General features: G+C 65.3%; 2 protein-coding genes across 2 annotated transcripts; both read right to left on the bottom strand.

The window, feature by feature from the left end:
- Positions 1 to 63: 63 nt before the first annotated feature.
- Positions 64 to 8,385, bottom strand: CHLRE_02g146851v5 (uncharacterized protein). Its single transcript, XM_043060327.1, has 8 exons — positions 7,799 to 8,385; positions 7,480 to 7,585; positions 6,967 to 7,284; positions 3,052 to 6,734; positions 2,870 to 2,910; positions 2,484 to 2,647; positions 2,068 to 2,268; positions 64 to 1,882 (listed from the first exon to the last, which is right to left on the bottom strand). The coding sequence occupies exons 1-8, from the start codon at positions 8,035 to 8,037 to the stop codon at positions 1,769 to 1,771; spliced, it is 4,866 nt and encodes a 1,621-aa protein (XP_042927705.1). The 5' UTR covers positions 8,038 to 8,385; the 3' UTR covers positions 64 to 1,768.
- Positions 8,386 to 8,786: 401 nt separating this feature from the next.
- CHLRE_02g146850v5 (uncharacterized protein) lies at positions 8,787 to 14,875 on the bottom strand. The gene is made up of 9 exons (XM_043060326.1): positions 14,068 to 14,875; positions 13,754 to 13,830; positions 13,304 to 13,393; positions 12,875 to 13,078; positions 12,260 to 12,688; positions 11,230 to 12,027; positions 10,943 to 11,107; positions 10,684 to 10,733; positions 8,787 to 10,472 (listed from the first exon to the last, which is right to left on the bottom strand). The coding sequence occupies exons 1-9, from the start codon at positions 14,444 to 14,446 to the stop codon at positions 9,791 to 9,793; spliced, it is 2,874 nt and encodes a 957-aa protein (XP_042927704.1). The 5' UTR covers positions 14,447 to 14,875; the 3' UTR covers positions 8,787 to 9,790.
- Positions 14,876 to 14,940: the final 65 nt, after the last annotated feature.

Raw genomic sequence — 14,940 nt, 5'->3', positions numbered from 1 at the left:
CGGACTCAATCCTGACGACAACCTCACGCAGGCCCCGCCATTCCACAACGCCTCCAGAGTCCATCCCACATAGGGAGCTAATCACACAATGCTCTGCAGAAACACACCACCGCGCAGGTACAGCGCATGAACAACATGCATTTGCACGCCTGGTTATACTATAACCTTGGCAGCTCCATCTCGCACCACACGCGGTGCTCGTGTGGGCCATTTCAAGGTTCCCCCGCTGCCCCAGACCATCTACCCCGGTCCACCCCTAGGAGCCTTACCAGGTTGACATTTGGCAACCGCCCCAGACGCACGCCACAGTGAACCTATCTGCAGCCACGCTCCGCTCAATGCGTCTCTCATTTGCATACAGACCAATTCATCATGATCATCCATGATGTGGCTTTTGGACCACTTCTTTCTCGCTCACGGGGACGGGCTTCTCATGCTAAATGCATGTTGCCTCACCGGACTTCGCCGCTCGGCACTAAAACACACCAACACACCAACCCCCACCACGCATACCCCAGTCCCCGAAACAACCAGCGGCAGTCCCCACCCTCTGAACTCCCCTGGCGCGCGGCAACCCCCATGCCACGAGTCATACAGTAAGATACTTCATTTTCGCTGTCTTTGGCATTGCCATGCTCACCCCATGCGGCTTCCAGAACTCTGTTGGATGGGTCGCCCAAGAGAAGCTCACCCTGCGCCGCAGGCACACGCGGTGACGTCACACGACCATGCATCCGCAACAGCCAAGGATGCGCCTGCAGGCTGCCACCTTTCCGCGTGCCACGACTGTACTCGAGCAGTAAACCTCAGACCCCAAAACCCCGCTGGCAGAGATTATATCAAAGCATCTTCATCACTTGCTATGTGCGCCAGTATGCACATCCCCTAACAGGTATTCACCCGAAATAGGCGTAAACGAAGCAAAATAATAAGCATTCGCAAAATTGACGGTGCGTCAGTGGGCTGGCTGATGGTACGGGGAGACTAACCGTCCCACGCCAGCAGGTGTGCGCATGCGCAGCCCACTTTTCCCATGCGCGGCGTAGAGCTGAGGTGAAAGGAGGCGTACAGGGGAGGCCCCTGGAGGCTCGTACAGTAATGGCGACTGAAGTCTGTGCATGATCAGAGTGCCAGAGTCGTGACATACGTTGGACCAAAGGTACTGCGGATGCTGGCGTGCGCACAACCTCCCGGACCGGTGACCGGGTCGGGGTCGCCAAGCAGGGGAAAGAGCTGCACAGCAAAAACGCTGGCCACCACCTCGACTCTCTCTCCACATATCTCGGTCAGCACAGCTACCCGTAAGCCTTGCCAGCCAGCCTTGTCGGTCGTACTACCGCTGCTAACGCTACCCAATGCACGCAACATCCGATTCAGGTAATGAATAACCGCTTAGATGTACAAATGTTCCTCCCAAGTTAAAGGCTAACGCGTTAAGTTTCGGAGCATGGCGTGGAAGAGTGCATAGGTGCAGCATGACGATAGGCGACCAGGACCTTGCTTTGACGGCCCGGCGCGCGAGGAAGAATACTATACCGATGCGTTCTGCGATTTGAAACAACCCTGCTCTTACTGGTTATGATTAAGCCAGAAACCACGACAACGCATTCTCATAGTCACACAACTGACACGAATATCAGGGTACCAATCGGGACAGGCCCCAGTGCAGGGGTTCTTTTCTGAGTCCTGTCGCTGAAATGTTGAGCCCAGGCTCTAATTACAATGCCTCAATCTTAACAGTACGCTGGGGCATCACCACCACCCCTCCCTAGCAAATGACACAGCCGCAACCGCAGCCCTGCTGCTGCTGTGTTTGCCTGTCGCCGCTGCCTCCCTGCAGCCCGGCCGCCGCGCCACTCGGAGCTCCCTGACTGGCCGAGCCCTGCTGCGGCGCAAGCGGCACAAGCAAACAAAAGAGCTCACCTCGGCGCACTGGAACAGCCCGGCTGCGATACAACCCGCGCCCCCCCCACACACACATGCCAGCAACCAACACATTCAAGGCCTATAGCATGTGTTTGCACTGGCGACGGGGCGCGTGTAAGGACCGAGGTCAGGCGCACCTACCTGCGCAAGGTTGCGTCCCGCCGTGTGCGGCCGCAAGGGCGAGGGCGGCGGCAGCGCCGCTAGCATGCGTCCGAGCCGAGCCGCCACCTCCGCCATGGGCGGCCGCTCGCAGGGGTCGGGGTGCCAGCAGGCGCAGATGAGGTCCCACTGGTCGTCAGTGATGTGGCCGGCCGGGCGCGGCGGCCGGAAGCCGAGTGCCACCTGTGCACACGGCATGGCACACGGCTGCTCATGAGGCCTCGCGGCAGTCGGGCGCCGGTGCTGTGGATGCGGACGCAAAGAGCATGCCTGCCTGCGCCACCACGCACTTGCTTGCATCGCGCAAGCCTGCATGGAGCTCTACGCATGCAGCACCACAACTCACAAGTGCCACCCACCACACCCCCTAGCCACCCCGGCGGGCGCCGCACACGCACCTTGGCGGCGTACTCTGCCGGCAGCTTGACGCCCAGCGCCCGGCCGGCCGCGGTGCCGCCCACGTACTTGACCAGCAGCAGCTGGCGGCCCAGCACCTCGTAGGCCAGGCAGCCGAATGAGAAGACGTCCACCTTGTCGTTGTAGGGCAGGCGCAGGAACACCTCTGCAGAGGAGGGCGCGGGGGCGCGTAGGTGAGCAGATAGGGGGCGATCGTGGCGTGCGGCCTCACACAACCCTCGACACATTAGGACATAGCGCGGCCACAGCGCGGCCCACGATAACACGATACATACGATATACATTGGCGAGCAACACGATGCATGGCTGACGTGTGTTGCGCCCGCCCTGTGTGGATCCAACACCCACAACACGCGCTGATGCCCACCTGGCGCCATGTACATGTGAGAGCCCGCCTGGCCCGTCAGGCTGCAGGCGGCGCAGCGGCACATCGCGCGGCACAGGTACGGCACAGGCAGGGCGTTGGCAGCGTCCAGTGCGTGCATGCGAAAAAGGCAGAGCCTGAACACAGCAAAAGTGCATGTCTGCCAAGCCCAAGCCCCCGCTCACTTGAATACGAAGTGAAGCCATTCGTGCTGCGGCAGGACGGGGCTGCCCCCGCCGTCGCCGTTGCCGCTATCGCCGCCGCCGGCCACGCCGCCACCCAGCAGCGACGTGATGGATTGCAGGCGCCGCATGTGCTTGGTCACGGACCCGGGCGACACCTCCAGCTGGTGCATGGCCTCCGCCGCCGCCACCTCCACAGCCCCCTCCTCCGCCTCCACCTCCACCTCCACCTCCTCCTCCTCCTCCTCCTCCTCCTCCTCCTCCTCCTCCTCCTCCTCCTCCTCCTCCTCCTCCTCCTCCTCCTCCTCCTCTCCCTCCTCTTCTTCCTTACCAAAGTCGGCCTCACCGGTTAGTCCGCTCAAGCCCATATCTCTGCGCAACGTTCCACCCGCGCCGGGATGTGAGTCCTGGGCATCAGGGTCTGCGTAGCAGTCACCCGTCACCGCCCTGCTGCCGCCGCTGGCGCCCGGCCCGACTCCCACAAGCACGCCCAAAGGTGCCCGGTTGCTCGTCACGCGAGGATTGGGCACAGCTGAGCCGAAAGGCGGCAGCGGCTCCGAGCCGTAGCGATCCATTACGCTGTCATGCGCACCACCGTCGTGGGTATGCTGCCGCGGCCGCAAGCTCCTGTCCCGGTTGCCGCCGCCGCCGCCGCTCGCCGCCCCGATCGACGGCGCGTGATGGCTGCCGACGGACGCCCCGGCTGCAGTGCTCATGCCACGGCTGCTCCGGCTGAACGGCGCCACACCCTGCGACATGGTCACGAACCGCCCCGGCAGCCGGCCGGACAGCCCCAGGGCGGTGGTGGCGGTAGACCGCCGGCGGAGGCCCGCCGCCGAGCTCCTGACCGCGGCGTTGCCGCTGCCGCTGAAGAGGCTCACGAAAGAGTCCTCCTGCAGCACGCCAATGCTCAGCACTGACGCGGCGCTGCCAGGGCGGGAGTATTGGCGGCTGGCGGCGCCGTCAGGGCCGCAGGCAGCGGCGCCGCCAGCAGCTGTGGCGGCAGGGCTGCCGGCGGCGCCCAAAGCCGCGGACGCCGACGGCAAGCTGACAACGCCGAGAGATGACGGCCGGCCATTAGCGCCTTTGTAGGGTGCGCGAGCATTCGCATGGCGTCCATGTGGTGAAGGCGGATTCGGCGGTGACGTCACAATGCCGCCCAGGGCCCGCACGCCGGCGCGACCGGCGTTGCCGGCGCAGATACTAACCCCCAGGGCGGCTGCGGCTGTGGCGGCGCGGTCCTGTTGGCCTACAGCGCCACCTCCGGCATTGCCATCCACGCCGGCGGTGTGATGCGGTGACGGAAGCGCTCCCTGGCCGTGGACGTTGGTGCCCACAGGTAGCGTGCGCGGCGCCGGCTGCGTGGTACCCGACTTCTGCAACCCTGTGGCAAACGGTGAGGCCAGTGGCGTGCGCGGCGCTGTCTGCGGCTGACCGGCTTGCGGCCGCCGCGGCGCTGACACACCTGCCTGGGCCTGGGGCGGGGGCGGGGCGCCGGCCGGGAAGCCCACACGGGTAACAGCCGACGTGGACTCTGCGGCCGTGTGGGCTGTGGCAGGATTAGCCGACACCGGCACGGCTGCGGCTCCTTGACCAACTACTACTGCTACTGCGGCAGCGCCGGCAGTTGTCTTGGCGAAGTGCTGGACTACGGGCGAGGAGGCTGCTGGTGCCGCCGCTGCGGCGGCAGCGGGGCCAAATGCGGCTTGAAACCCGAAATGCTGTGACGAGGCTTCACGTGATGAGGCCCCGAGCGAGGAATCGCCGCCCACAAACGATGTTGCGGGCCCGCACACGCCCGTGCCTCCGCTGGCGATGCCGGTGCCCGTGGCTGCGCGGCTTTGCACATCACCAGCCGCGGCTCTGCCATTGCCGCTCGTGGCAGTTGCAGCCGAGCCGCCTGGTGCCGTGGCATTCAGCCACGGCGGCGCTAGCAACTTGGAGCTGGGCGCCTGCTGCTGCAGGTTCAGCCCGCTGCTGCTGGACCTTGGCCCGGCCAGAGACGCTGGGACAAGGGCTGGAGCAGCCCCAACCTCACGCCGTGCCACCACCGCGTCGAGGTCGATGGCGGCGGCCACGGCCACGGCGGCGGCGGTACCAGGCTGCTCCCCGCGTCCACCACCGCCGCTGCTGCCTCTGACGTCGCCTGCTGCCACCTCCCGCTGATCAAGCTCCAACCCAAAGGACGCCCTGCACGCGCCCGAACTGCTGCCACCGGAGGACCGCTGTGTAATCGCGGCAGCAGGAGGCTGCACCGATGCTGTGAGTTCTGCTGCTGGCACGGGATAGAGCCGGTGCAGACCTGCTGATGGCTGTTGCAGTGGCTGAGCGAATCCGGCCGGTGTCGTCACGGGCATAGGCGACAGCACGTCGGCTGGCAACGTGTGCTGCTGGGTTGACGTTGCGTTCTGCGCTCTCCCAGCCGCCTGCGGTTCCCCGGACTGCCTATCGTCCGTTGTAGCTGCGGCCGCGGCTTCCTCGGGGGCCGTGTCGACTGCTGGGATCATGATGCTCATTGACCGGCTAAGGCTGCCCAGTGCTATGCCGCCGCCGCGGCCGCTCTCCACGCTCTCGCGTTGCACCGATGTCATGACCGGAGACCCTGTGACTTCAAAGCTACTGGTGCGCTGGTGCAGGCTTCGGCCCCCGCCCGATGCGCGCTGCACCTGAGGCGCCGCAGCCTCTGCTGCTGCGGGCGAGCTTCCAGCGGCAGTAACCGAAGTGCCAGCGGCGCAGTTGGCACTGTCCGCCAGCAAGGCATGCGGCGTTGCCGCAGCGGTGGCCAGGAGTGCATCAGTGTGCTGAGGTTCGAGAGGACAGCACAGCGCGGAGGCCGGCTCCGGAGGAAAGCCCACCGGCTGCGCACTGCCAAAGCGCGAGCGCCGCGACGACGTGCCGCCCACCAAGCGGCCCGTAGCCGCCGCCGGGGCCCCAACCGGCAGGTGCTGGCCTGGTGTGTGCATGGAGCAGCCGCCGCCTGCGCTGCTGCCACTGTCGCCACCACCGCCCAAGCTGAGGGCAGCTTCCACCACACTCGTGATCTTGACAGTGGGTGTTCCGCCAACAGGGCTCGTGGCCGCGACCTCGAGCATGGGTGGACTTGCCGCAGCCGGCAGCCGCCCGTCTGCGCTTGTCTCCTCATACAAGCCGGAGTTTAGCCACGAATCCAGATGCAATGCATGGCCCGTGCCCCCGCCCCCGCCAGCACCATCGCCGCTACCGCTACTACCGCCAGCCTCCGGCCGCGCGACCGGTGCGCCGGACGCCGCAGCCGACGCCGCGACCACCCGCACCGCTTCTGAGATTGATTCAAGATGCCGTCCGCCCGCGTCATCGCAGCTGCAGGCAACATGGGACAAGGCGCCGCTGGTGGGCGGCGGCAGCGCCGCCTGGGTGCCCGCACCCCCGCCGTACATGGCCCGCGGATGTGTGACGTCGTCGGCAGGGGCGCCGGAGGCCGGCGCGCCAAGCGCAGCAGGCATTACAGGCATGTGGTAGCTGCCTCCGCCGCCGCCCGCGCTGTCGGCGGCGAAGCGGTGAGCTGTCGGCAGCACGCCGGGGTGCTCGGTGTCAGCGCGGTGGTGCGGCCCGAAGGAGTTGTGGCGCGAGATGGCCACAAAGGCGGAGCCGTCCAGCGAGGCCGCGCCGCGGCGTCGCAGCATCACGGAGCGATGCTGCTCCACCCGCTGCAGAACGTGGAGGTGTTTGCGACATGTGGTGGTGAATTAGCAGAAGCAAGCATCTGGGTTGGCACCACTGTGCGCACGCACGGCATGCAGCGGCGCAGGCAAAGGCTGCTTGCAGCTACCCATCCACATAGATAAGCCGCCTAAAGCGCCTGTGGCCTGTCCAGCAGTACAGACATCTGTCGTACAATGCCTGCAAGCCCTTGCGTGCCGCTGGTGAACCCCAGCTCACCACGTGCAGACCCAGATCCGCCACCCGCGCCGTCAGCTGCTGGTACGGCTGCTCCTGCCCCTCGCCACCTCCAGATGCCACCGCCGGCAGCGATGACGCGGCGCAGCCACCGCCGGCGCCTGCTGCTGCCGGCGTAAGTCCCTCGCGCTTGAGCAGAATGTTCTCAGCTTTCACGTCGCGGTGAATGGCGGGCGGCGACGCCGCGTGCAACGCCGCCAGCGCCTCTGTCACGTCACGCAGCAGCGACAGCGCTGTGGCGTCGCTGTAGGGACGGCGGCCGGCCTTGGCGTGTAGTACCACATCCCGCAGCGTCTCACCCTGCAGGCGGGCGGGCGGGCCGCATGCATGATTCCAAAGAGGCAATGCAAGTGAGTTGCTTTTGGTGTCTGTGGGTGTGATGCACAGCTAGCTGATTGGGGTTGCAGCGCGTGTACAGCCAGTAGTAATGCATCTACCATGCGGCCCTGTTCCGTCCACAGAAACACGAACAGGTCCGAGCGACGCGGTACGCACCTCACACAGCTCCAGCAGGCATGCGGGTATCGGAGCTGCCTGAGCTTGGATTCCAGGCAGCCACCCCGGCGGCAGCCTTAGAAGCCCATAGCATTTCACCAGGCGCCTGCAAGGGTGTACGGGCCAAAGGCGCGTCAGACGGGGAGGGGCGGAATATGGGAGGGCTGCAGCTAGTGCACAAGGCACGCACGCACAATAAGTGTGAGCGCATCGCTTTTTAAACACGCCCTTCAATGCCTCAGCATCTGTCTCATCGCCTGACAAGACCGGTTGCGTAGCAACCGCGCGCATGAAGAACCGATGATGCCAACAAACCTACCTGTGCCTGTGGCGACAAAGGAGGGAAACCTCGTTCATGAACAGTCTTTCAAACACAGGCGGTAGGCGCTTAGAGGCGGGGACGGCAACCTTGAGCGCTGCTGGGCCGATGCCTTCGTAAGTTGCAAGGTACACTGTGGCAAAGGCGCCCCGGCCAAGCACTCGTCCAATGCTTAGCTTGCTGGGATCCAGGAGGGGAGGGACGCTGCCCGGGGCACCCGCGGACTGCAAACTCGCCATGGTCTTGCAGACGAAATGCGAAAGCCCTGCGCGCTTCTCGCGCTTCTACATATTGCATTCACCTCATGAAGCGATCCGTATGTTCCCTATAGTATATGAGTACCTTACACTGTGATGTTTCCCTCTCGTTTCCAAACGTTGGAATAAAATGGCTGACTTTGCTCATGACGACCGACCGCCTGAGGCCGCGGCACAGGAGCATACAGTTCCTTTCTCCATTTGCTGACGAGAAGGATAGCCCCTCCTGGTCTGCCGCGTGTATGACAGGCCGGGGCTAACTGCCGCAGCTAGCTAGACACGCCTCAGGTCTCATACTTACAGTACTTACCAACATACCTTCAAATGAAGTAAAAGAGTCGCAAATGCAAAAGGGGCGCGAACGACAGCCTTATTACTCACACGCCGTCCGGAAATGTAAGTCCGTCAACGAGGGGAGGCCGCTTCGGCGGCCGATAGCCCCCATACACCCCGCTAACTGACACCAAGTGTCGCAAACGCATTGGGCTCCGTGCGGTTGGGGCGCGGCGCCTGGACTGCGGGGGGGGGGGGCGCGAGGGCCCCGCATTGATGGAGCATATTATGATCCAGCATGCGGGGGACGGCGGGGGTGAGGCTCCGCGCGCCGCCCATCAGCCAGAAGTGTTGTTATCGTATGCCCGCTGTGCCCGCTGCCAGGCTGCGGCATCTAAGGATATGTAACGCAATTCACAGCTGTGCTAGGGCTCAGGTCTTGCCAGTAGCTCCGCAAGTTTAAGACAATATTCCATGACAACCTCCAGCGCGAACGTGCGCGAACGAAGGAGGAGAATATGATGGACCTGCCACGACCACGCTACGTCCCTGGTCTTCGCCCCACAGTTGGGGCCACATACGTAGTTGTTCGTACTCGCGGTCTCGAATTGCTTACAGCACATCCATACGTACGGCCTCCAGAGCTATGCCATCTTCCGCAGACGTGCTCCTGCTTATTAGCCCCGTGCACGCCTTCCGCACTTCTCAGGCACCAATGAAGTCATAGTCAGTCTAGCACTTTGCGGGCACCAGTGAAGCCATACCGTCACGTCTAGCACGCTTGTCATATGCCCCTTCTGCTTCAAGGTCACTGCGTTGGATCACCTACTGCCTGGCCTTCCGTTACATCACATGGCGCAAATCAATCAACCAGACAACCCTTGCAGCCGGCACACGTCCTTGCACGTCCCAGCCGCGGCCAATGCCGTATGAACCCATTACGTGTCCCGTACGAGCCCCTGCATGCGACAGCTGGCATACCATTCTTATCAACAAGAATCAACCACAGCCTTCAGGTTTATTTGACGTAGATGCCGTCCTGCAGCCTGTTGGGCTGCTGCTCATTCCTCCAGGTCTACTGCACATGCTGCTTACAGCTCTGACCCCAACCCATCCCGCCAACGGAATGAATTGCGGCACCCAAGTCCAACGTCTTCGCATCCTGCGTCATCGCTGCAATTCAAACGCAGCCCATCTTCTTGATCGCAACAACTGCTGGCTCCTTTCGCTCCCCTACTTTGCACGATTGTCAAAGAACCAAGTCAGCAATTTCGCGCACACCTGGGGGCTGTCGGAGTACCCGCTGCCATGTCCTGTTCACCACCTCGCAAGCAACCTTACGAACGTACAACTTGGTTGCACGCGCACACACAACACACAATCGCGTTTTCCTAAACCGCACAATAATACAACATGCATGATGCACTGGAGAAGTCTTGACTTGCCATGCAGCCGCCGGCTCCTACAAAGCACCCTGCACCTGCTGGCCCTGGTCGTCAGCCCCACGCGCCTGCCCGCCCTCCTCCTCCACGCCCTCCAGCTCCGCCGCCACCTCCTCCGTCACCGCCTCCGATAGCATCACCGGCGCAGCCAGCGGCGCCACAGCCGCCGATGCCGCCGCCGTCGCCGCACACACGCCCTCCTGCGCGCCACCTCCAGCGCCAGCACGCGCGCCCACTGCAGCGTCCGCGGTCGCACGCCTGTTCATGCTAAATATGGCGCCCCCGCTGCTGCTGCCACCTCCTCCACCTCCCGTGCTGCGCCCGCCGGTGGCGGCGCCGCTGCCCGACGCGCCGGCGGCGGCTGACGGCGAGTCGGTCGGCGACAGCCACTCCTGCGGCAGGCCGTGCAACATCCGCTTGCTCTTGAACACATCCCTCCTAAACAACACCTCCAGCTCGCGAGCCTCGGCAAGCTCCAGCTTCACTTGCACCAACTCCGCCGTTGAGGAGGCGGCCTCGGCGGCGGCGGCCTCGGCCTCGGCCTCCGCTCGCGCCAGCTCCAGACGCGCGGTGGCGAGGTCGGTGAGGGCTGAGGTGGCGGCGGCCTCCGCCGCCTCGCGCCGCGCCTCACAGTCCGCCAGGGCGCCGCTGGTGCGCACCGCGGCGTCACGCACCGTGCCCAGCTCCAGAAGCAGCACCTCCCTGTGTGTGTGCGTGTGTATATTGAATCGAACGTGCGAATATGTGCATGTGTGTGCAGGTATGCGTGTGCCGAACGGTGAAAGGTGTAATGCGGGGTGTGGGAGTGAGGAGAAGCGAAAGAGGGTAGCGTATGCGTAAGGTGGATGCGTTCGCCCTTCACACAGGCAAACACGTGCACTGAATCGCCCAGAACCTATGCCCCAGTACTCACTTGGCTGCTACCGCTGCTGCCGCAGTCTCCTTCGCCGTCGCCAGGTCAGACTGCGGGTGAGGTACCAGGCATGACTAACTAGAACTAACTAGAAGGTGATGTTTCAACGGCACAGCATTGCACAGGCTTCACGGGGATGCAGAGGCCATCCCGTCCCAACGCACCCGCACCAACGCGAACTATACGGCTCGGCCGCACAATCGAGCTCGTGACCACCCCGGCGCCACCCCAACAAGCAACACCCGGGTGCCCCTCTCACCTCCAGTTGCCGCAGCCGCTTCTGCGCCGCCGCCAGCTCTGACGTGGCGGCGGCGCGCGCCGTGTCGGCCGCCGCCGCCACCTGCCGCGCCTCGTCGCTGGCCTGCATGCGCCCGGACGCCAGCGCACTGCGGTAGGCGCCCGCCTCAGCCTGGGCCGCCGCTTTCTGCAGGGGCAAGAATTACAGGTGTTGTTTAGGCAGATCATCCTAAAGCAACCGGTTCGGCCGCCAAGCGCCTGGAGGCGCCTCTATGCTAGCTCGCTGCTCCCGCACGTCGTGCCGCCCACCTCGGTCCGCAGCAGGTCGAGCTCGTCCTCCAGCTCCCGCAGCCTCGCGCCCAGCCGCCCGCTCTCCGCCACCGACGCCGCCACCACCGACGCCAGCTGCTCCCGCAGCACAATCACCTCCGCCGCCGCCTCGTACCCGGCCGACACCGCCGCCGCCGCCAGCGCAGAAGCCGTCTCATCCTGTCCCTCGCCGCCGCCGCCACCGCTGCTGCTGCCGCGGCGCAAGCCGCCCGCTGCGGCGGCGCCGGCGGCGGCAGCCGCAGCGGCGGCCGCCACGGCGCCAGCGAACGCAGACTCTGTGGCGGCGGCGGCTGTGGAGCTGGTGCGGTGTAGCTGCGCCGCATGCAGCTGCGCCACCTGCGCCGCCAGCACATCCCGCTCCTGCACCGCCGCCAACAGACGCCGGTGCACATCGCACGGCACCGCCACCAGCTGCTCCTCCTCCCGCCCGTGCCCCTCCACACCCTCCCCGGTTCCTTCCGTCGCCCCGGCCGCCCCGCCGCGCGCCTCGCCACTGACGCTGGATCCCTGGGCCGCGCCCATGCTGACGCCGCCCACGCCGCCACCTTGCAGCACCGCGGTGGCCTCCCGCGCGCGCGCCTCCGCCGCCTGCTTCAGGAGCCGCTGGTACTCCTCCCGCGGCACGGGCACATACTCGGGCCCCATCAGCCCCGCCGCAGCCGCGCCGCCGCCCACGCCCGCCAGCACCTCGCCCAGCTCCGCCTCCGCCGCCTGCCGCGCGCGCGCCGCCTCCGCCGCCTCCTCGCGCAGCGCTTCCATCTCCGTCTGGAGGAAGGCCTGAGGGGCGGTGGGTGGGCAGGCACGATTGTGCCGTTGTTGGGTTGTGGGCGTGGCAGAACTCGATGGATTCGTGTGCAAGAGGTATTAGGTGCGCCCCTTCCCCACTACGGTACCGGCACTCACTACCATCAGCACGGCGCCCACCCTCCATACACACGCGCCGCCACTACCCGCTCCTTGCCCCCCGTCCCCGCTCCGCACGCCCCTCCGCACGCCCTGCCACGCTCACCGCCTGGGCCCTCAGCGAACTGAGCTCCGAGTACTCGGCCCGCGGCACCGCCACACACTCCTCCCGCCAGCGCCGCACCTCCCGCTCCAGCTCCGCCTTCTCCGACAACAGCGCCGGCAGGCTCACGCTCTGCGTCAGCGTCAGCGCCCAGTTGCCTGCGACGGCGGGCGGCGCTGCGCTTGTGGAGAAGGCCACCGCTGGCTCGCTCGAAGGCGTGACGGCGGAAGAGGCGGCGGAAGAGTCGTGGAGCGGGCTGGAGGAGGCGGGTGGCGGTGTCGCCGGCGAGGCTGGAGGCTGGGAGGTGGTGGTGGTAGCACCTCCGGCGCTGGCGGCTGCGCCTGCGGTGGAGGCGGTGGTGGCCTGGCGGGCTGCGCGAGCCGCCTCCGCCGTCGCCACTCGCAGCTGCTCCTCAAGCGCCGCCCGGTCCGCCTGTGCACAGAGAGTAGACGTCCGGGAAGTTGCGGCGCTTGTGTTGGGGAGGTGGTGGTGGCGTCATCGCCGCCACGCTCCGTGGCCCACACACGTGCACGCCTCGTCAACAGTCAGCGTTAAGCTACCCCACAACTGCTGCAAGCCACGCACACACACACACCCTCCGCGCAGTCCTCCTCTCACCTGCAGCTCCTCCACGAGCTCCTGCAGCTCACACAGCTGCCCCTGCAGCGCCGCCGCCTCGGCGTCAGCCGCCGCCGCAGCCGCCTCAGCCGTGCCAGCAGCCGCCTCGGGGCCGCCGGCGGCCGACCGGCGCGCGGCGGCGGCTAGAGCTCCCGGCTGTCCCTCCGCCATCTCAGGCGCGTTCATGCTGATGAGTGCGTGGATCTGTACGTGGGGCAGGCAGACAGGCAGGCAGGCAGGCACGTGCGATGTTTTGTCACGTCGGCAGGCCGTCAGGCAGGCACGTCGGCACTCGGCAGGCGGTCGTGTGGCAGCACGTGCTGCATCCAGCTCCAGGGCGGGCGGCGCACCTGGCATGACCCCACGCAACGCGGTGGCGCGGCGCGGCGGCCTAATGCCACACGACACAACGCAACACACGACACGCACCTGCCGCTGCAGCCCCTCGCGCTCACGGGACCAGCGTGTGGCCGCCGCCTCCTGCTCCTTCCGCGCCGCCTCCTGCTGTCGCTTGGCATCCTGTACGGCACACACCACCTTCAGTCATGGCACGCCAAACCCTAGTTCATGGCAAGCCTCAGGCCATTGCGGCCAGCCATGGCAGCAGTGAGCCCGCGGGCCGCGGGCCGCGGCCCCGCACACCCCGCTGTTATGCGGGCGGGTGTGGACCGGCGCCACGGCATGGCAGTCCGCTGCAGCCCCGGCGCGGACACATACGGACAACATGCGGAAGGCACTGACTGGCACTGACGCGCACACACACACACACACACACACACACACACACAAACACACACAAACACACACACACACACACACACACACACACACACACACACAGCCGGAGCTGCAATGGGAGATGGGAGGACTGGAGCTCACCTCCAGCTGCTTCTGCATCTCGGCCAGGGCCGCAGCCGAAGCCGCCATGTCCGCGGACACGGGCGAGGAGGCCGGCACTGCGCGACGGGATGCATACGCGCACAGGCCGTGAATTCAGGCCTTCCGTTTTCGTCAACACACTGGGACACATGCCACCTAGGTCACACAACAAACATGTGCATGACCACGCCGCTCCGCCGCATATCCGCCGGTCGCTACTCCATAGCACCACCACCACCCGAGCTCCTTAAACACATCTCTCACGTACCTCCCCCATACCCCCGCGTCCCGCCCCGGCATTCCACCCCGCGCACCTGCGCCGCTGCCGCCGCTGCCGCCCCGGCTCATGGTCACGGAGCTGCTGAAGCTGCCGCCGCTGGCCATACGCATGTGGCTGCCACTGATGCTACTGCCGCCACCGCCCACCATATCACCGAGGTCGGTGCTGGCGGCGGAGGCTGCGTCGCTGTTGCTGCCGCTGCAGGTGCCGCCGGGGGCCCCGCCCTCGCTGCAGACAGACTGCGTCCGCCGGTGCTGGTCCGCTGCCGCCGCTTGTTGCAGCAGCGCGGCCTTTTCCTTCACCCAGAGCTGACGGTCGCGGTAAAAAAGCGACGTCATTTCCTTCAGCTGGTCGCGAAGCATCTGTATCTCCAGCTCAAGGCCGGAGTCGACTTCGCCTGCCTCCATCTCCATTCTCGCTGCCAACGGGTGACAACTGCAGCAGCTCAAGTCCACTGAGTTGCAGATCCTTAACCCAGGCCGTCGCTTGTAACTCTGCCTCGCAAGCTGGCCTCGCAAGCTGGCCCCCGTTACTTGGCGAGCCTTCGCGAGTGCTGATGCCCAGAAACCAGAAACGCCAGGTCGACTATCTCACAGTTTGCCTTGGCAGGTTAATGGGTGTTAATGTACACTTCTTTGCCGTTTAGCAGCTGTGCGAGCACCAGTTAGCCGCGGCCAGGAAGCTGCGTGCCTCGGGGCGCCAACGCCCGTCACTCGGCATGCAAGGCCCGACAAAAGCTGTAAGTGTGCATTTGACAACCGATATGGGATACTGTAACCTTAAAGAGCAGAGGATTTGACTTCTGGCGCGAGGTCGGCCACTTACACTTCCAGTCAAGTATTTAGTCAGTTATCGCAATGAACAGCTATGCAATCAATGTCTGAACTCTCCCGATGCTTAGCACAAG

The sequence above is a fragment of the Chlamydomonas reinhardtii genome, chromosome 2, assembly GCF_000002595.2.
Source record: "Chlamydomonas reinhardtii strain CC-503 cw92 mt+ chromosome 2, whole genome shotgun sequence".
NCBI lineage: Eukaryota > Viridiplantae > Chlorophyta > Chlorophyceae > Chlamydomonadales > Chlamydomonadaceae > Chlamydomonas > Chlamydomonas reinhardtii.
Note: the sequence above shows the minus strand (reverse complement) of the source record. Positions and strands in the feature narration are given on the sequence as shown.